Source organism: Tiliqua scincoides, chromosome 3 (genome assembly GCF_035046505.1).
Source record: "Tiliqua scincoides isolate rTilSci1 chromosome 3, rTilSci1.hap2, whole genome shotgun sequence".
Taxonomy (NCBI): Eukaryota; Metazoa; Chordata; class Lepidosauria; order Squamata; family Scincidae; genus Tiliqua; species Tiliqua scincoides.
Genome location: NC_089823.1, coordinates 127537176 through 127557451, shown reverse-complemented (window position 1 = coordinate 127557451; position 20276 = coordinate 127537176). Strand labels below are relative to the sequence as shown.

Genomic DNA, 20276 nt, shown 5'->3' with positions numbered 1-20276 from the left:
CTTTCCGGAGGCTGTTCGCGCTGCCATTGGTCGCCGTGCCGTTGGTCTGAGACGTGGATTCTGGTTGACAGGCGGGTTCTTCCCACGTGCGCGCTCCGGCCTCTGTACCGCCGAGGCCATGGATCTCTCCGCCTGGTACCTGCCGCCGCCTCCGCCGCCGCCTTTCCCCTGCTGGAGCTCCCAGGGATACTGGCCCCCGCTGCCTCCCGGGCCCTGGCAGTGGCCGCCGCCCCCTCCGCCTTTTCCTCCCTCCCAGGCGCCAGGTAGGCTCCCCTCTCCTTCCCTCCCCTCTCCTTCTCTGTGCGCCGCGGAGGGCGCACGGCCAGGCTGCGCTCCCGCCCCCGGCTCTGCTCAGGCTGCAGGCCCCACGCTTTCCTGGGAGGAAGCCCCGTTGACTGCAATGGGACTTACTTCTGAGTAGACGTGCATAGAGTGCCCTCTCAGAGCCCCATCCTCTGCACGTCTACTCATAAGTAAGTCCCACTACAGTCAATGGGGCTTGCTTCCAGGAAAGTCTGGAGGGGGCTGTAACCTCAGACCAATCCTATGTGTGCCTACTCAGAAGTAAGCCTACTCCCAGGAAAGTGTGGATAGTTTGCAGCCTTACAGCCCAATCCTATGCATGCCTACTCAGAAGTAAGTACCACTGTAGTCAACGGGGCTTCCTCCCAGGAAAGTGTGGATAGGATTGTGGCCTCCGTCTCCAGCTGCTTCCTGCAGGAAGCTCAGGATCAGGCACATTACCTTGGCTTAGAGCCCCATCTCTGCACCTGCAGTCCGACCTACCTACCTTGCAGGGCTGTTGTAAGGACAACATCAAGATAATATATGGGAAGCACTTTGCACACTCAGGAAACGCCATGGGGTTGGTGTTGTGGCTGCAATGTAATGTCCATGTTGCATGGGTCACCTGATGACATGGAATTCCTAATTTGCATTGTGTTATCAAGTGGGCCTTCCCCTGACAACCCCCCACCTTCCCTTCTGCCCTGATGCTGATGTGGGAAGTAACCATGAGATCTGTTGGGTGATTCAGGGATTGAATTGTCCATGCCAAGCTATGCCAAGCCATCATACTAGTTCAGGGGTGCTCACACTTTTTTGGCTCGAGAGCTACTTTGAAACCCAGCAAGGCCTGGAGATCTACCAGAGTTTTTTTTACAATGTTCGCGCCATCATAACATATAACATTTATGTGTACAATGTATGTTGGTGTACCTTGAGCCCCACTGAGTATAATAGGACTTACTCCTGAGTAGACATGCCTAGGGTTAGGCTGTGAGGCTGCAATCCTAGCCACACTTACCTGGGAGTAAGCCCCATTGAGTACAATGGGCCTTACTCCGGGCGTTTCCTCCCAGAGGCACCTGAAGGGGGGGCACTCCGCGATCTACCGGTAGATCGCGATCCACCTATTGAGCACCCCTGTACTAGTTCATCAGTTTATCTTAATGGAAGAAGAAAGCATTCAATTATTTATATATTAAAATTAATAATAGTAATGAACAGTATTTATACACTGCTTTTTAGCTAAATGGTAGTTTACAGCAGCACTGTGAGCCACAGCTGTTCAGAGCCCAATCCTATGCCTGTCTATTCAGAAATAAGCCCCATTATAGTCAATGGGGCTTACTCTCTGGTAAGTGTGGATAGGAGTGCAGCCCTGAGGGCCCAGTCCTATCCAATTTTCCAGTGCCAGTGCAACCATGCCAATGGGGCATGCACTGTGATGGGGAGGTAGTCACATCCTGTGATGGGGAGGTAATCACAGAGGCCTCCTTAACATACGGAAACTTTTGTTTCCTTACTTTGGAGTTGCATTGCGGCTGCACCCATGCTGGAAAATTGGATAGGATTGGGCCCTCAGTGAATCTTACTTTTACCATAATTTGGTTTAGCACATTTTGGGCTTAGTCCTATCGAACTTTCCAACACTGATGCAGCATGCCAACAGGGCATATGCTGCATCCTGCAAAGGGGGGGGGCAGTTGTGGAGGCCTCAAGGTCTTGAAATGCAAGGTTTGCATTTCAGCTGCATTGGCACTGGAAAGTTGCATAGGATTGGGCCCTTAGTTCTATAATTTTCAGCATGATTTGATTGCAGTATAAACAAAAGAGACTGTATTTGTGTTTGAGTACCTTGCCCAAAGATGGGAGATGGGCAGGTAATTACCCAGTTTAGGACCATAGAGGGCTTCTTCACCTGAGGGTATATCACCAGCATGTTAAGGTAAAATGGCAGTACAACCTCCACCAATGATGAATTGCTTTCTCTGCCCACTTGGTCAGTCGTCCCTGTCTCCCTGCACAGAACAAAGTCAGGAAGAACAAAGTTTGAGACTGAAGTAAGCTGAAGTTTACAGAGTTAAGTCTATTGGGTGGTGAGGTTTAATACCAGGGCAATGGAGGAAAAAACTGCAGGCCTCTCTTCTTCCTGGCACTCTCACTTCTCTCTTGCCCCAGCAGCACAACCCTTGATGGTGCTGCTGCTTTTGCAGATCCATAAGATACCATAGGATAAATGACAAGATGTGCAACATGAAATGACCATAACATTTCATGACAATTCATCTTTTTTTGACAAAAAGATTACAGCTATTATCTAGTGATACACCAGAGAAAACTATAAAGTAACATTGTTCTCCTTTCTCTTTGGATCAGTAGTCTCTTGTCCCCAATGAATACAATTTAGAGCAAGGGAATCTTGAGTTTCTCTTGCATTCAGATGTCTTTTTCTAAATTTTTTTCCTCTTTATAGAGAACAAGTAGATCCCATGCCCTGTACATGCCCAGTCTTGTCTGATCTCAGAAGCTAAGCAGGGTCAGGCCTGGTTAGTACTTGGATGGGAGACCGCCTTGGAATACTGGGTGCTGTAGGCTTATACCATAGTCTTTCGAGACTGAAGGTTGCCAACCACAGTAGGATGCTTCTCAACACAGTATATTTTGCAGTTGCAGTTTTGAAATGTGGGTTAAAAAATTTAATTTTGGTACTCTGTGAAAGAACAGTAGTTTTGTTTGCAGCTTGTAGTTTAGGTTGCTTTCCTTTTGGAATGAAGCTTTTTTTATGTCAGTGCAGTAATTGTATTTGACTTTTAATTGAAGGAGAAAATTGCCATTTTAATGGCTGGCAAGAGAACCAAAATGTCCAAACCTGTCGAGGCAGAAGCAACAAACAGAAGGTATGTAATTGTAAATTTGCTACTATTAACTTGCATGTGGTCATCTTCTTTCATTTTTAGTAATGGAAAAGTTTGCAGTTTTAAAACCACAATAGATATGTAATTATAAAATATGGTGTTGGAGTTGGCCTGGGTTCCATTTCTGGATTAGCTATGGACTTAGGGCCTTTTCACACTTTTCTGTAAGAAGTGTGTTTGCTACAGACACTACTAGCATTTGCAGAGTGTGAAACAAGCATAGTTGCTTGTCACCCTAATGTGCTTAAATCCACAAGTTTACATTTCACATTTTACACAGTGCACTACTACTGCAGTCCCTGTATTCATGGCAAACTCTCTTTGCTATGAAAAATGTCAGTTGACTCTTCTTAGTTGACTTCGGGCAAATTGCTCTAAACTTGAGCTTTTCAACTATAACATGGGTATAAAGTCACTTGGGGATTAAATGTAGTGTTCATGTAATTTGTGCAAAGTGTCTGATAGTCAGTTATTTAGCACCTGGTGTCACATCTGACATTTTTTGTGTGTGTCCTTTGGATGATTCCTAGAACAGTTCCTGGATGCCACCTGTAATGTTAACAATAAATAGCCATTATGACATACTTTTATTTGTCCCAAGACGTCTTTCAGTTGATAACATCCTCCTTCTTGTTTGCAGAACAAGAAGAGAAAAGAACCAGTTTATACTCACTATTGTGATACATGTGATCGTGGCTTTAAAAACAAGGAGAAATATGAGGAACATCTCTCTCAGCACAAACAGGTATGTTTAATGGTTCACTTGATTGTGTGTGAGCTTGGTAATAATTGGAGTCTAACACTCCTTCAGTTATGTTGTCATGAGAGCTCAGCATAGAAATGGAAGGAATCTCTTGCATTGGCACATCAAATTGCTTGCAATGGCAGAATTATCTATGTGTAAACCATTTCAGTTACATCTTTTTATTGTGTATCATCCTAGAAATTTCCAGAAAAGTCAGTTGTACAATAGAAGGTTGAAATGTTGGCCTTTAATGGAAGATCTTGAGCACATGTTTCTGCCAGAAAAAAAGATGAAAGAGTAATAATAAATATTTTTTTTAATGTTGGTCTTGATTATTAGTAACTGGACTGATTATATAATCATGTGGTATTGGATTAGCACTTAGGAAGCAGTATCACAAATGTCTGGAATCTTCTTTGGGCCAGAACTCACATGGCTTTCTGCAACATCATTACAGCTAAAGCACTAGCAGGCAGAAAGACTGGGAGTGTAATCTTTTCCACACTTATCTGGAAGTAAGCCCCATTGACTACAATGGGATTTACTTCTGGGTAGATATGGATAGGATTGGACTCTGGGACAATTATGGTTGGCATGAGGCCCTCTAACATAACAGAAGGACTCATCTAGCTTAGGTTCAGACAACTGATTTCTGTGGAGGAGCAATAGAAGTCTCCAGTGCTATTAGAAAAGATTGGCCAGTGGCTTTAAGAGAAGTGGGGAATTGGAGAAGATAAAGGCAATGGAGAAAAAATCAAAAGTGAGAAGAAATGCAAGGAGTGCAGGACCACTGAAAAAGACATTGGATAGCAATTGTGTATCAAAAAAGGGGGGGACAACATTCAAATAAGTGCAGAGACACAATTGCTCATGAAATGCACCGCAGACACTTGCCTACAAGCCGATCCCACAGATAAGTCGAGGGCAGGTTTCAAGCCAACCATCATGGAATTTTCTATGACCCTCAGATAAGTTAGGGGTTAAACTTAGGGGAGTGTCTGACTATAGTTTTGTCTGATTTTACTAGAGGCCAGATCCTGAAAAATAACCCACCACTAATTGTTACCTAAGAACTGTAGTCTCTAATTTATTAAAAACATCGTAAAAGATCATAAGATACATTTTTATTCTTTTAAAATTCTGGTCTTCACCACCTTTTTGTAAGCACTATTAGAGTAAGTGCACTGTAAACAACATACCAGTAGTTCCCAACCTGGTATTCATGTACTCCCAGGGACACTCAACAGGACCTTTAGGACTTGAAAAAGAATGGAATAATGGTAGAAAAAGGCAGGTCATGCTCCAGAATGCCTTGCAAGGTACGAATGCCTTACAATGACCAGCAAGGCAGGAAGGGAGGTAGCTAGTTGGCTGTGAAAGCCCCACCAATAGCTAGTTTTTGGTCATCAATTCATGTATGAACCAGTGATTGAAAACCAGCACAGTAAAAAAGCTGAAACATTATAGGGAAAGTGATCAATTACCCAGAATTTCTCAGCACACTTCTGGTGCAAAACAGTGCAAAGGCAGAGTCTTCTTCAAACAGATAAAAAGAGAAAACACTGTGATAAATACATGAAGTCTGGGTTTTCATATGGAGGAGATGAGGGCTTGTATTATTAATTACAAACATTTTGCTAATAGGAAGGGTACAATTTATGGAAATGGGCTGCCAAGGGATATGCAAGTGAAAAAGGTTGAACCATGAATCAAATCCACCTTGAAGGTGTCTGGTGTGTTAAGCCAGAAGCTCTACGTGCAACATACAACCCATAACACATAACGGGGAGTGTGCAATTCAGTTCGCACCAGAAAGATGCAGCTGCATATATTTGCAACCCTTTTTACTCAGAAGTAGACCCACTGCTTTCCATGGGTGTTATTCTTAAGTAATGGTGCACTGAATTGTAACCTGGGAAGGAGGGTCCCATCCTGGTGTTTCAAAAAACAGACCTGCTTTGCAAGCATTTGCCAAGCAGAACCAGGCTGCAGCAGAAGGAAGGAGAATAAAAGGTTAAGAAATTGCTTCTAAGGAGCTGTGCCTGCTGCTGCTTGAGAAACTTGGCGCCTGTCTGCCCTTGCGAAACAAAACTGTTCAGAGCTGAAAATCTCTGCCCTCTGATTGACCCGGAAATCAGGCGAAGTGAGAATTGGAGCTTGATTACTTGGCAAAAATTTCACGTACTATAGGCGAGTATCTATGGTAATTATTGGCTTAATGCATTTAGGCATGTTATCTTTTTTTACCACAAAAATACATCCTCAGAAATGACTGTCTGCTATATCGTCCTCATTTTTCTAGATTTACGCTTGCAAGTATCTCTGAAGAAAGCAACATGCCAAAATTTGCCGGGCCAGCAACTGCAATCCATAATAAACTTTTTTTCCCTCTGCATCTATCTGCAGGCTCTTTCCCACAAGCAGTTTGATAGCAATTGCAGGCAGTTGTAGTGACAAGCCTTTATATTCTATGCTTGTAAATATTATCTAATTTCAAAAGTTCTGTCTTTTTTTTTCTAGTGTTCTGAAGATGGCTGTAATTTTAGTGCACATGAAAAATTGGTTCAAATCCATTGGAAGAATGTAGGTTGCCACTTTATCTTGAAATCTGAATTGCTGTGATTTGTAGTGGTCCATCGTTTCAGTCCTTCTTCTTACACATTTTATTTTGATGTATTCTTTGCTTATTCTAAGGGCTTCTTAGAGCAATTTTATAGATAAATCTAGAAAAGATACTAGCTGACCTGCCTGCTCATATTTATGTTAGTCATTTGGGGCACTTTGATAGACTGTAAGGAAAAAAGAGCCAAATCTAGGCCCAATCCTATCCAACTTTCTAGCATTGGTGCAACCACAATGCAGGCCTGAGGTAAGGGGACAAATGTTCCCATACCTTGAGGAGACCCTCTGTGACTGCCTCCCCAACACAGGAAGCAGTGCATACCCCATTGGCACAACAGCACCGGCACTAGAAATTTGGATAGGATTGGACCCCCAGTCCGGTTTGGAGCGTGATGCAATTATTATGTGCCATGAATGACCATGCAAATGGTTGTGTACAAACCTCATTGGTATAAATCTGTGTGTGTGGATTTATATGTGAATTAAATTTGATACTGGTTTTTAGCTTTTATCCTCACTACTCCTTAGCCTCTGGTTCAGAATCTTGGGCTCTCTTGCTTATTCCTTTATCGAAACAGTGTGCAAGTACAGTTTGATTATGTGAACTTTTGATTATGTGAACTTTTGATTTGTTTTCCATAGTCTGTTTTGAACAGTGTTGAATTGCTTCTCCTTATGTTCTCTTTTCTTTCTCACCCCAGCTATTTTGCAAACAAAATATTCTGTTTCTTCTGTCTCTAGCAGTCTGTGACTGCTGATGCAGACTTTGAGGTGTATAGTCCTTATCTCTTTATTTTGAATTTTCCTTGTTCTTTTTACAATACCCTTATTCCATAGAGTTCAATGGGACTGTATGGGATTCTTATATAGTTTCTCATCCAGGAACTCACCTGCTTAACTTCAGCACACTGGCTATGCATTGCAGTGTCTTCAGACTATCTTTCGGGGCTGTAAACAATGCTGTAAATGGAAAATTTACATAGTAGTCATTTATTGTTGCTGCTTTCTCTGTGCAGTCTTTTTATAAAAATTAGTTTTAAAATTACAACTAAAGCCTGTTTTTCAAACTGTTTTTAAAACACATTTTCCCCCTCCCTAGATGCATTCACCTGGTGCCAGGGAAATCAAGTTAGATACCCCAGAGGAAATTGCTAAATGGAGAGAGGAAAGAAGAAAGTGAGTAGATGTAAACCTGGGTAGGTACAGATATGCGGTAATGGGTGGGAGGGAGGAATTTTCCCCAGAGTTCCTTTTGTTACCATGTCTGCTGTGGCTGTTAAGTACAAAAGAATGCTATTTGATGCTTCAGTCACAACCAGTGTGGTTCAAGAAGTTAACACTTTTATTTTACTTTTGATACAATATGGATTGCTTCTGTTCAACTGTGGGTACAGCACGCACATTCATAGGGTTCTCTTAGACCAGACATAGCTCCTCTCATTTACACATGTATGTAGGTTCCATACCAGATTGTTAATCTATTATGGTAAATGGGAAGCATTTATGTACCTTGTGTGCCACTCTGGCTGCCCCATCGGTGCTGAGGAAAAGGTCATTTTTCTTGATGGACTGAAGGGATGGGTGGGACTATGTGTGCACAGGTCTCTTGTTCCCTATAAGACCTGGTGCACTGAATGCCCATACATATCTGCAGATGGAGGCTTTTCTGATCAAATGCTTTCCAATACAATGAAATTTCCTGCTTACAGGTGTGTGTGTGAGAGAAGGTCAGAGTAGAACAGGGGTGGGCAAACTTTCAACTTTAAGGATCCTGGACCTTTAACAAAAGGGAATTTCAGTAGGTGCAGCTTATCATCTGTGAGATGACAAGCTGCACCTGCTGAAATTCTGTCTCATACACAGTTGTTAAATGTCCAGGACCTTGAAAGTTTGCCCATCCTTGTGCTAGAATCTTTCTCCCTAATAGCTGAATACCATCTGCAAGGGTAGATGGTAATCTTGTAAGGACAGTAAAAAGATTGAGAGTGGACTATGGAATTGCATCTTCCTTTCTTGAGATGAAGTCTCCTCCCCCTCCCACACAAAATTATGTTTAACCAGATTTCTTCTTAATCAGAATTTACTGATCAGTTTGGAAGGCTGACTGAATAGGAACCATGTTTAGCCCTAGCTGCGGTTTGTCAGCAACAACATGATTAATAGTGCAAAGGAAATAATTCACTCCAAGAATGATGGACTATATGATCCCGTGACCCATTTGGGATCCCTGACCCACTGGAGATTAGCCCTGTTACATGTGAACCAGTCCTTAGCAAGGAAGATTGTTATTGTTGCTCATACCTGTTTCCAGCTTCCGTGCTGAAATTGAGTTCAGAACTGCCCCAGTCTTGCCCAGTTTTCCTTTTCTACCTGTTCTGCTTCACACAGTTGATTGGTTCTGAGTGTAAATAAGATAAGGCTTGCAAAACCCTGCAGCATAATTGAATGATTAGTAATAAGACTTCATGCATCTGTTTCTCTAGAAATTTTCCAACATTGGCAAATATTGCAAAGAAGAAAGCACTACAAAGGGAAAAAGAGCAAAGGGGAGAGGTCCTTAAAACATTGCAGTTTGGGTAAGTCTTGTTATCTTGTCTTGGAGGATTATAACTTCATTGAACAGGGGCAAGGATTGGTAATGCCTCTCTTTTGCTCTGTTAGTGTTAGTATTATTTATATAGTTCTTTTCAACAAAAAATAGTTCACAAAGCAGTTTATATTGCGAGATAAATCTATAAATGGTTTCCTGTCACCAAAGGACAAAGGACTCATAATCTCAAAATGATGCAGAAGAGGCACCAGCAATGCTGCTGGAAAAGATGCCATGCTGAGGTGAAGAAGGACATTTGTTCTCCCCCTATGAAATATAATAGGGCACTATTTAAAAAGGTATCTTTGCCCAGTTAGCTGAGGTTAGTTTTAATAACATATGTGGGTCTTGGTCTTTCCGAATGAGGTCAGAGCACTGCTAAGAGGATTTCCAGGTTGCTTCCTCCCTGGCCTATTGTTGATTATACTGGGCATTTTCAGTCCATTCTTTTGGGTTGTATCCTAAGCTATCCTTCTGCTTGTGCAAGGTGGCTTTTGCACATGGAAGTAACAGTATAAGGTTGTTGCACAAAGAAATCCAAATGGAATCCTACCTAAACTTTGCATGTGTATAACACATTGTACATCTTGTTCTGCATCATATCACTGTGGAGTGTGAAATCTTTCATTCATAGATGCACAATATGTTTGGCATATGCTTGTACAACTGCATACAGAACAATGCACATGCTCCTTACGATACAACCCTCTGGGATGGAAAGTTTGTAATGACTAAGCTTTTTCAAACTGGCTTGCTTGACAGGCATATGTTTAGCCTTTCCCATCAGGAAAAGATGCTGGTTTTATACCACTGTAGCTCTTCTGGGTCTATGAAATAGAGCAACTTCAGAATATTCAGAAGTTACAGGTTAGTTCATCTTGTAGCCAACACTAGGAAGAATGTTTTGTTGTCTTCTAAATGTCCCATCAGTACCATCACCAAATTTTGATACTTGGAGCAGGAGGAAAAAATCCTGGGATGTTTTGCTTCTTTCTCTTTCAGCAAGATGAAGGGAATGTGGAAACCTTCTCAAGATGAGAATTTTAGGCAACCTGGAAAAGTAAGACGGCAGAAAAATCGCTTCTGGAACAAATCTAAGAGCATGCTTGGTGGAACTGCAGTTATCCCTGCTCCTGATGACCGCAGAATGGAGAAGGAAACTGGAGAAACACAAACATCTATGAGAGGTGTAGATCCGCTTAGCATGCTGGCCAATAGTGATCCTGGTAAGATGAAGATGACTGAAGGTGAAGGTGGGAGAGAGAGAACAAATATGTGGAGGTGGATAGTGAGGGAGAGCAGAAGACAAGGAACACCTTTCTTGTGCCCTCCCTCTCTTCCCACCTGCCACCTTCTTGCTAGCCTCAACTTATTTGCAGACAGATCTAAAACATACTTCAGCCACAAATACCAGAAGAACCTTACCTGGCAGGCACAATTTTTTTTACCTGTTATGTTACATTTGCAAAGGGGTATTTTGTAGTGAAGTCCACTTTTTTCCATGCAGCGTCTGAGTAAGGAACTGAAATGGCTTCTTGTTAAGGAAGTGCATTTCATTCCTGTTAGAATCTATAGAGTGGAAGTGCTGCTGGAGGAGATAAGTTTCATTACCATGAGACTTGCATCTCAAAACAAATTTAAAACTGGATTATTTTGATTATAATTAAGGCTTATTCCCATATGTGGAAGCTGAAAGTCTTCTGATGTAGGAAGTCATAGTCAGGAGCTTCAGCCACTTGTGAAATCCCTGTGGCATGCCCCCATATCAAGCAGGTATTTTTTGAGTACAGTATGCAAACAGTGTGTATTTCAACTTTCATTGTAGTCTTTTACCTATGTGTTATTTCATGCAAGGAAATGCTTGTCACTACTCTTATTAAACTATCTGTTCTTCAGTACAAGGATTTTATAACATTTTCCATGTTCGTATGAACTTGTAATCCCTTGTTGGTGTGTCATCTCATTCATTGAGAATTGTCTTTCTTCAGTACAGTGGATGGGACTATGGTTTATTCTGACCATTTATCCTTCTTATTAGAGACAAGTTTCAGCTTTAGAGCTGCCACTTCAGACAGAAGCTATGGGATATCTTATCTGTTCTGAGCACACATACTTGGGGGGAGAAGGTCTCACATTGTCACGTATAGTTCAAAGAGTGGTCAGTTAAAGAGGAGAACTATCATTCTGGCAGTCTTTGTCAGAATGATAATGAAAGTAAGTAGGCATACATGAAGTACAAACAGTATAGAGGGTTATCAGTTCTGCCCATATTCAGGTAACGCACATTCCAATTCTACCTGTTGAGACCTCAACCCAGAACGTAAAAGTAGTAGGCTCAGACTTCTTATTTTGGATAAACTCATCCAGTTTGCGTGTTTCACTCAGAATCAGCTGTGTTTAGTTTTCCAGGACTTTACATTTTTAAGTATTGTGGTGGCAGGATTAAGGGGTGGGTCAGTATCCTTTTGTGAGCAGTGGAACATGGTTGCAGATTTCTCTGTGGAGCAGGTAGCCCAGCAGGGTCCAGAGAGGTCAACTGTTTGAAGGTGTGAGCTGTTTGTAGGCCCTGCTTGCTCATCTTGCTACTCAGTGACAGAGTTGTTGGGATTTTGTCTTTTCTCAGATTCAGACAAAGAAGGAGATACAAAAGATGCAGCTTTGGGACTGACTGTCATTCCAAAGCAGGTGACCTCAGCTCTGAGCTCACTGGTGGCCAACTATGGCAGCTTGTCAGAAAGTGAGAGCGAGCCAGATGGTAAGTAGAGCTATTCATTTTTTACCCCTGCTCTGGGTGTCAAGGAATATTGCAAAGAACAACTTGAAAGAACTATGTGGGGGTGCAGGGAGGTTGAATTTTCAGAAACAGTGGCTTTTGACAGGTACTAGTAACTACTATGAAAATAGAAATGATTATAGTAGTAATGTAAGAGAAATTAATGCCGTTTGGCAGTAGTTTTCCTGTAAGGCCTTTGACAAATTGGAATGGCTATTTCTGATGCCCTTGTTCAAAGAGAGGGATATGAGTTCCAAGTTTCTTAACAGCAATAACCTAGTGTCATACAAACAGTTGCAACTAGAACAAATACCTATAGTTTGCTTCATACAAAAGGTGATATTCTGTATCCAAATTGTAGGTGGTTGAAGGTAGCACTTCATTTAGGACCAACCTAAAGTAGCACACACCCCCAATGTAAGAGTTCTGTCATCTGGTGATAAAAGATGATCCTTACTTTCAAAGTTCCTGTACTGACTTGGCCAGTTGTCACATCACAAAATTGGAGGTGACTATGCTATACAAATCTACAATCTGGAGACAAGTGTAGACTTGTATAGCAAAATTTGTAAATTTGTGTAGCAAAAACAATTGTTTTATTTGCGACCAACCAAAAATATATGTGAAACAACAAGCATTTGAGGTCTACACAACTCCTCAGCAGGCAGATGGTGAGCAAAAAATAAAAGCCTTAATCCAAATCTGCAAGAAACTGAATCTTTAAACTTTAAAAACTGCAGGCTGTTGGGGTTTCTTCAACATAGCACCCTTTTTTCCTCCCTTTCCTTTGGAGTACCACTTTCCTGATAAGGCATTCTGAATAATTCAAAAGCTTCCTGTTTGTTACTTTATATTGGTCCTAAGTAAAACATTTTTTTTCTTGAACTGTTGATTCAATACTTAAAACACAGTGGCCTAAAACTAGCAGATTAAAATATAAAAGCATCAGGCAAACAGCAGATAATAGCAGATAAAATAACAAAAAAATGTTAAATTTTTTTTCAAAAGAAGAGCAAATCAAGACTGCAGCAAAGGCACTTGTTGAAAACCAGACAATTCTCAGAGGTATCCCTCAGTCTTCAAACATCCCTCAAATCTTTGAAGAGAGAGGTCACAAAGAAACAACTCACTCTACAGACCCAATGTTGGGAAGACCAGATCCACGAACAGTGCATTCCAGAAACCTAAAGAGACAGAGGAAAATGCCCCCTAGAATACTAAAGCGTCGTCCAACTCTTCTGGAAATGGTAAAATAGCTTTATTTTCTTCCAATATTTGTTGTCTGCTGCATACAAGCAGGATCATTTTATCTAGCTGTCTGTGTGAGACATGTGTCTTTAGTCCATTGTTGTGGATTGATGTCCTTTGTCTGTAGCTGAGAAGGATTTTGCTCTATCAACCCTGATTTGCCTTTTCAGTGAAGAAAATCTTCAGAGACTGTTGTCCATGTCACCGTGTCACCTTCACCATGTGGGGGCTACTGACTTATCTGACTTTCATATCCTATCCAACTTTCCAGCGCCAGTGCAGCCACAACACAGCCCTGAGGTAAGGGAACAAATGTTCTCATACCTTGAGCAGTCTTCTGTGACTGCCTCCTCACCACAGGATGCAGTGCACGCCCCATTGGCACAGCTGCACTGGCACTGGAAAATTGGATAGGATTTGGCCCTGTGACCTTTAGAAGCCCTAATTTCAAGAGTGTATCTTGCATATTCTGCTGAAAGCAATGACAGATGCATTTGTACAGTTGAGCTGTTTGCCACCCTCTGTCTGACTAGTATATCTAAATATACATTAGTATGTATGTGGCTGTGTAAAACAGCATTTTGAGGAAAACCTGACCCTTAACAAAATAGGAATGTCTGAGGAGAAGTGCAGTTATACTGTATTATAACACTTATGGCACACTGAAGTGTTCAGAGCATTTCATGTGCTTTAGCTTGTAATCTCTATAGGGTTATTGTAAGTAAGTATTTTTATTCCCATATGCAGCTGGAGAGCTGAGAAAGGGTGGCTTGCCTAAGGCCACATAGTGAGTTTATGGCAGATGTGAGAATCAAACTGGGGATTTCTGGATTTGCAAAACTTTAACAGCTGTGATTGGAATCCTGCCATAATTGTCACATTGAACAATTTTTAAGCAGCGCAAGAGCAGTCAACATGCTCTAGGCACCTTGACATAAGTTTGTGAATCTGAGATGCTATGGAACAACTGAAGTGTCTTTTTCCTAGAGTACTTTCCTTATGTCATCGTTGACCAATACTAGGGCAGTTCTTGAGCTCCAAAGTTATGCTATTGTATGAGTGCTAGTTTCATGCAGTTTCAAGTGGGCAAGATAGTTCTCCAGATCCATCACAACTCATGGCTCAGATAAGTCTCACATGAAAATCAGGGACGTGTCAGATCACAACAAATAATTCATAGTTCTAAGTACTGTATAATGTTTGCCAGAAGCAGACTTTTTTGTTTGGGTTTTGCTGAAAAGCTGTTTACTGATAGTCTTTTATCCTAGGAATGCATGCAGTTCTATTTACAGTGGGAATATTCCTCGTGCATTCTCTTTTTTTCCTAGTTGTTAGCCAAGGACATACGGCATGAAAGGAATGTGATTCTACAGTGCATTCGCTATATCATCCAAAATGGTGTCTTTGGACTACACTTACAGACTGATTCAGCAGCAGGAGAATTGGAGAGAATTCAGGAGACTGGAGGGACTTCTCAAGATATGAAGGAGCTATTGACAGGCAGACCTGATGGATCTAAAAGCACTGGTCACTTTGACCATCAGTTAGTGGCACAGAATGAATTATTTGTAGCTCAGAAGAAGGAGGCAACTGAATCTCAGACATCACAAATTCCTCAGACTATTGATGAAGATGTATGGGAAACCACAGAAATCCTTTCTAACGAAAACTGACTTTTTGGAGCTGTGAATAACTAAGAAGTTCAGGCTGAAAATTAGGATTGTTGTTGAAAGTAATTAAATGGCATATTGTATCTGAGCAAAATTTGTCTAAATGAAAGCATCCCTTCTGCTGTAACATTTGTCAGCGCTCTCAAAGATTTTGGCTGTGACTCTGTTTCCACCTGGCAATTTTTTTCTGGAGGGTTTTATTTTTAATAAATGTAAAAAGAAATTACATTATTAAAGTTGGACAATGTCTGTTTTAGCTTTTGATGTCTGGTCAAACTAGACATGTCAGCAGCTGCCAAATTTTTCTCACTTATCTGTATCAGAAGAGTGGTGTGAATGAAGGGAACTGAACTTACCTTCCTGGGACTGGGCAGGTTCTCAGGTGACTTTTACAAGTTGCTTGCAAACTTCCTAATACCAAATCTAAAAGTTTTATTTAACAACAATCTAGAGAAATGGCTGACTCCAGACACTTAACATAATTCAAGAGTTGTAGTTTTGCCTAAGCTTAGGAAGGATCCTAAGTGTCTGGGGTAGTACTGTTTCATGGAACCATTATATCATGATGCAAAAATGTTTGCATCCTTGCAGCAATATATCATTGTCCTGACTTTCATTAACACAGATCAAACTGACTTTATACCTCATATGCAGCTCTCTGATTCTGTCAGATGACTACTTATGTGGCTTTTCTGTCACCAAATCATCTTTATCCATCCTATCTTTTGACTCTTGTAAGGCCTTTGACAAATTGGAATGACTATTTCTAATGCCCTTGTTCAAAGAGAGGAATATGAGTTCCAAGTTTCTTAACAGCAATAACCTAGTGTCATACAAACAGCTGCAACTAGATCAAATACCTATGGCTGCCCCAATATTCAGATGAATTAAGGACCACAGACACAGCTACCTAATATTACAGCTGTTTGTGCTATCAGTGGAGCAGCCTGCAAATGACATACATAGTAATCCCACTTAGAATTTTATGCAAATAAGAATGATAGAACTCTGGCAAGGAACATTTAGTCAGTGTTCAGATAATAGTCCCCCTTTTGACAATCCTGCCTGAATTGACGAAATCTATCTCAAAATATGGAGTCATCTTTGGCCTACAAATTGACTAAATCTGAACTACTTCCTTGAAATATGCCTTTGAGCTCTCAGCAATATACATAGCCATTTCAGGAATTCTCATCAAAGAATCAGCCATCATAATGACCTAGGGGTCTATATGAATAGCAACACTAAAAATGCAAGCATTGAATAAGGCCTACTTCTCATATCCAAATACAATGCATAAGAATTCTACCAAAGTACTTTTCAAGATGATTGATCATTACTAAGACAATTTATACACTGCTTTTCAACAAAAAAAAGTACACATAGTGGTTTATGTAACAAAATAAACATTCCTTGTAGATAATGGAAGTAAATCCAGAGCTTTTAAAACAAGCATGGAAATGTCAGCTATGGAAGTATAGGCATATCAAATTAAAGATAGCATTGTGCCTTTCAATTAAAGCAAATCGTTATAAATCAAGGAGCCTCAGACAAGCTACAGGTTTCTATAAAAGTTTCTTATTCAACTCTTGCGTGAATTAGATCTTCTTTTCCTGACAAATTCTGTAATTTAGAGTGCAATCCTATAACACGTTCCTGGAAGTAAGCACGACTGAACACAATAGGACTTGCTTCTGAATAGACATGCATAGGATTGTGCTCTTAAGATGAATGTTCTTTCCCATCTAATTTTGGCTATGTTTCTTTTTGGGACACTTCCAATCCTCTTAGAAACATCTGTGTTGGTTCAACACAGATGAAAGCCACAGGGACATCTTCCTGCAGTAGCCTTTGTCTTTTGGAATGGAAAGTACCATTCCAGACAGGCATGTGCTAGATGTAGATTTGGTCGTTAGCTATGGCTGATGTAGCCAAGGCTCCTATTGAGATTGACATGCACGTACAGATTGGGCAGTGAAGCTTTGTCTTGACAAAGGGATGGAATGGCCAGGTTGGTTCCACTCATCCAGTTAGACCAGGTGGATTCCACTGGCAACATTAAAGTTACAAATGAACATTACTTAAGTTCCAACACAGGATGGTTATGTGTTTTTTTCTGCCAGGTCTGCTGTGAAATCTAATGCTGGTTTGTGGAAGGCACACTTGCTCTGTAGTATGTGCAGGAACTGGGATGCCTGGGACAATGTAAATAGCTAGCAATAGGGATGGTCTTTCTAGCAAGATGTATTTAAGGAATTAAATATTGTTTGCTCTTCTCACTCCCAATACAGTAAGCAAAAGTTGTCCCTGAGTAGTGTCCTGGCTCTCTCTGCTGGGCATTATTATTGCAATTTGGTCAAACCTTTTCTTTGTGTCCATCCAGCTGAATTAGGCACTTTCCATCAGCCTCCTTGTACTTTTCCATACTCTCTTTTGTTTAATTCTTTTTCTTTTGGATTTTTAATTTTTAACTAGTTATTTAACTACTCTTTGCCTGTCTAGTCCCTGTTCAGGGGTAATTCAGTTTTTTTGGCATTCCTTGTGGGTCCTACTGCAATGTGTTTTAAATAAGAACTCCTGGCACCCCTCTGTCTCATCTCCCTTGTTTTGGGATGGTGGCAAGAGATAGATCTACAGGGTCTCCCCCCCCCCCCATTCAGCTGCTGACCAATAAAAAGGGGCTCTTTCTCAGATACCCTTCAAAAATCTTCTTGAAAGCTACACTTCAAGCTTGGAAGAATTAGGCTACCAAAGTGGCTCCTCAAATCACTGCACCAATGTCATATTATCTGAAGTTTTTGTGTGTAGATGCACATCTAATAGATGCAGGTATGTAGATACATCTAAATGTCAGTAGTTAAGAGACCTGGAATTGTGTGATCTTTGTTTCCAAAAGGCTTAGAACTAATGATGTTAGCTTGACTATTACTTCCTATATAAACTTGCTCAAATGTGCCTACATGGCTTATTTAATTAATCCTTATCTAATTATCCTATCCAAGTGCACTTACATAGGAAGACAACCAGAGTGAAGAGCTCTAACGTAGCAGTCTTTTGAGGCTGGAAATCCAATGTGCACACTTCGGATTTCTGTTCCTTGGTGGGGTCTTCTCGAGTGATCTGTTCCCTCATGCTACCTTTTTAACCCCTTTTTCAGCTCTTGCTCTTCTTACTCGCTTCACCCAGTCTTTTGATCAGTTTTTCCAGTCCTCTCTTATCTCTTCCTTTGCTTGCCCCTGAACAAATGGTTATTTATAGTGCCACACCAATCATATTTATGGAACAATTAGATGTTTTACGGGCTACTACAGCTTGCTGGGAGCTCAAATTTGCTTGCAGCTGGAAAATATCAAACTGTCCTTAGGCAGTTCAGAAGGACATCCTTCTGATGTCCTTAGGCACATCATGTCAGGTCCTTTCCACCACATTCTTTTGTACACACAAACATCCTACTAACTTAGGCCCAAATCCTAACGAACTTTAAAGCACTGGCATAGCTGTGCCAAAGGGACGTGTGCTGCATCCTGCAGTTGGGTGGCTGTCACAGATGCCTCCTCAAAGTAATGTTTGTTCCCTTACCTCGGAGCTGCATTGCCCTTATGTTGGTGCTGGAAAGTGGGTTAGGATTGTGCCCTTAATCTAATATCTGGCCCAAAATGTAAAAAAACAACATGACTTATATAACTCTTGTTAAGTTGTTTTCATTTAAAATTTCCTCTAAACAAATAAATAATATCTCTGGAGCATCAGGAGGTGGCACTCCAATAAAACGAAAGGAATTATTCATTTGTTGCTGTTAGAAGAGAAACATACAAGACAGTGGAATCTTTGAAATTAGCCTCTAGATTAGAACATCCTATCAATAGTTCTTTGTAAACCTATCAAGTGGAGGGGGCTGAAAGCTGAAAAGGTAGTTTTAAGTGTCCAGAGCCAGAACTTGATTCAACCCACTTGAACCTTATTGGCCCCAGCTTTGAATTAAGATAACTTGCCTTTATGGGGGCTGTCACATATATGGGTCTGTGGGGCACACGTCCAAATTTCTATATCATAGTGCTTTTGCTTCCTTGCTCACGTTCTTTGCACCATTAGTCCTCTTGCCATTTTATGTACAAACCCATACACAGGCTTACAGATTTGCCTGCCCCCACACTGTTCCCTATTCTGGAAGGCACTTTCTTTGCTACATGCCAATAAAGGTTACATCATCATCATCATCCCTTTCTTCAGTCTTTCCAAATATGCTGCTAGGTACTGTTCCAAACGCTGCTTGCAATTAGGGTCATAGACTTGGAGTTCCATGCTGTAAGTGTACTTTAAATACATTTTTTCATGTTTCACAACATGTTTCCTACCTATGATTTTAGATACATAATATGCTGCTTTTCAACAACTATAAAAAGTAGTTCACGATTTTATTTCCATACATTAAATAATTCTGGATTTGCATACAAAATGACTTCAGACCCGGTAAACTAACTTATACTTAAGTAGGGGACCTAGTGTAAAATATGTGATTCATAACTTTTATTTTAATCAATATTGTTCATTCAAATCATTTTTATATTTTAAAAAAACTATACATCTTTTACTGAACATATACAGCAGTTACCCTGGATTTGGAAGTTTCATACGATGCAAAAATATCACCTTTTTATTTTCCAATGAATGTTTGTGCTTGTAGCGTCCATAGCGGGAGGAGGCCCCTCCCCTGGGGTAGCAAGCGAGTGTGAGGGGCTTACCCGGTCCTTGAACGATGGTCGGCGGCAGATTAACGGACGGGAGGCAGGTATAGTTGCTTGACACAGGCGGTTTAATAGCATCAGCCGTTTTACATTCATTTGGACTGTTAAGTCACAGACCTACAGACATCATGCTGACTTGTGCCATTGTCTTTGTCTGGCGGACTCTGGACCTGACCCTACCCGTTCCCGGGCGTTGTCAGCAACAGCCTTCCTTTCCCAATCCCTTGGCCCGGGGTCAAGGCTTTTGGAGGCTGCCCCCCTGGCAGTCGGGGTCAGGCTATCTGGCCTCAGGAGGGCCCCTGTTCTCTCTGGTCTAATTTGCCCTCCAGCTGGCTCCCCCGGGGTATAGTTGGCTCCACTCCCCTGTCTCCACAACCCCGTCTCTCTAGGGGTCGCCCTCTGGGTCCAGGCAGGTCTAGGGTCAGGGAAGTCTCCCACCCAGCCTCCTCTCTCCAGGGTGGCCGTCCTTTTCCTCCCTCTGGAGGCCTCTCTCCTTTCCCTTAGGCAGGGCTGCTGCTTAAGAGAGCGATTAAGATGATTACGGGGTTGGGGCACCTTCCTTATGAGGAAAGGCTACATTGTTTGGGCCTCTTCAGCCTAGAAGAGGCGCCTGAGGGGGTACATGATTGAGACATACAAAATTATGCAGGGGATGGACAGAGTGGATAGGGAGATGCTCTTTA

The 20276-nt window shown here is 41.4% G+C and overlaps 2 protein-coding genes across 2 annotated transcripts in view; both read left to right on the top strand.

Moving 5' to 3' along the window:
• Positions 1-20276, top strand: part of TPT1 (tumor protein, translationally-controlled 1) — a 302395-nt gene that overhangs the window by 151533 nt on the left and 130586 nt on the right. The gene's annotated exons all lie outside the window — the stretch shown is intronic.
• NUFIP1 (nuclear FMR1 interacting protein 1) lies at positions 31-15074 on the top strand. Its single transcript, XM_066621841.1, has 10 exons — positions 31-263; positions 3106-3182; positions 3841-3945; positions 6466-6528; positions 7667-7743; positions 9051-9143; positions 10160-10383; positions 11781-11912; positions 12939-13177; positions 14507-15074. The coding sequence occupies exons 1-10, from the start codon at positions 119-121 to the stop codon at positions 14849-14851; spliced, it is 1500 nt and encodes a 499-aa protein (XP_066477938.1). The 5' UTR covers positions 31-118; the 3' UTR covers positions 14852-15074.

Bases quoted from the DNA above. Each gene is read 5' to 3' on its own strand.
- NUFIP1 (XM_066621841.1), top strand. From the start codon at position 119: ATGGATCTCTCCGCCTGGTACCTGCCGCCGCCTCCGCCGCCGCCTTTC. The intron at 9,144-10,159 runs GTAAGTCTTGTT...TTTCTCTTTCAG, and splicing joins CTTAAAACATTGCAGTTTGG to CAAGATGAAGGGAATGTGGA. The intron at 10,384-11,780 runs GTAAGATGAAGA...GTCTTTTCTCAG, and splicing joins GCTGGCCAATAGTGATCCTG to ATTCAGACAAAGAAGGAGAT.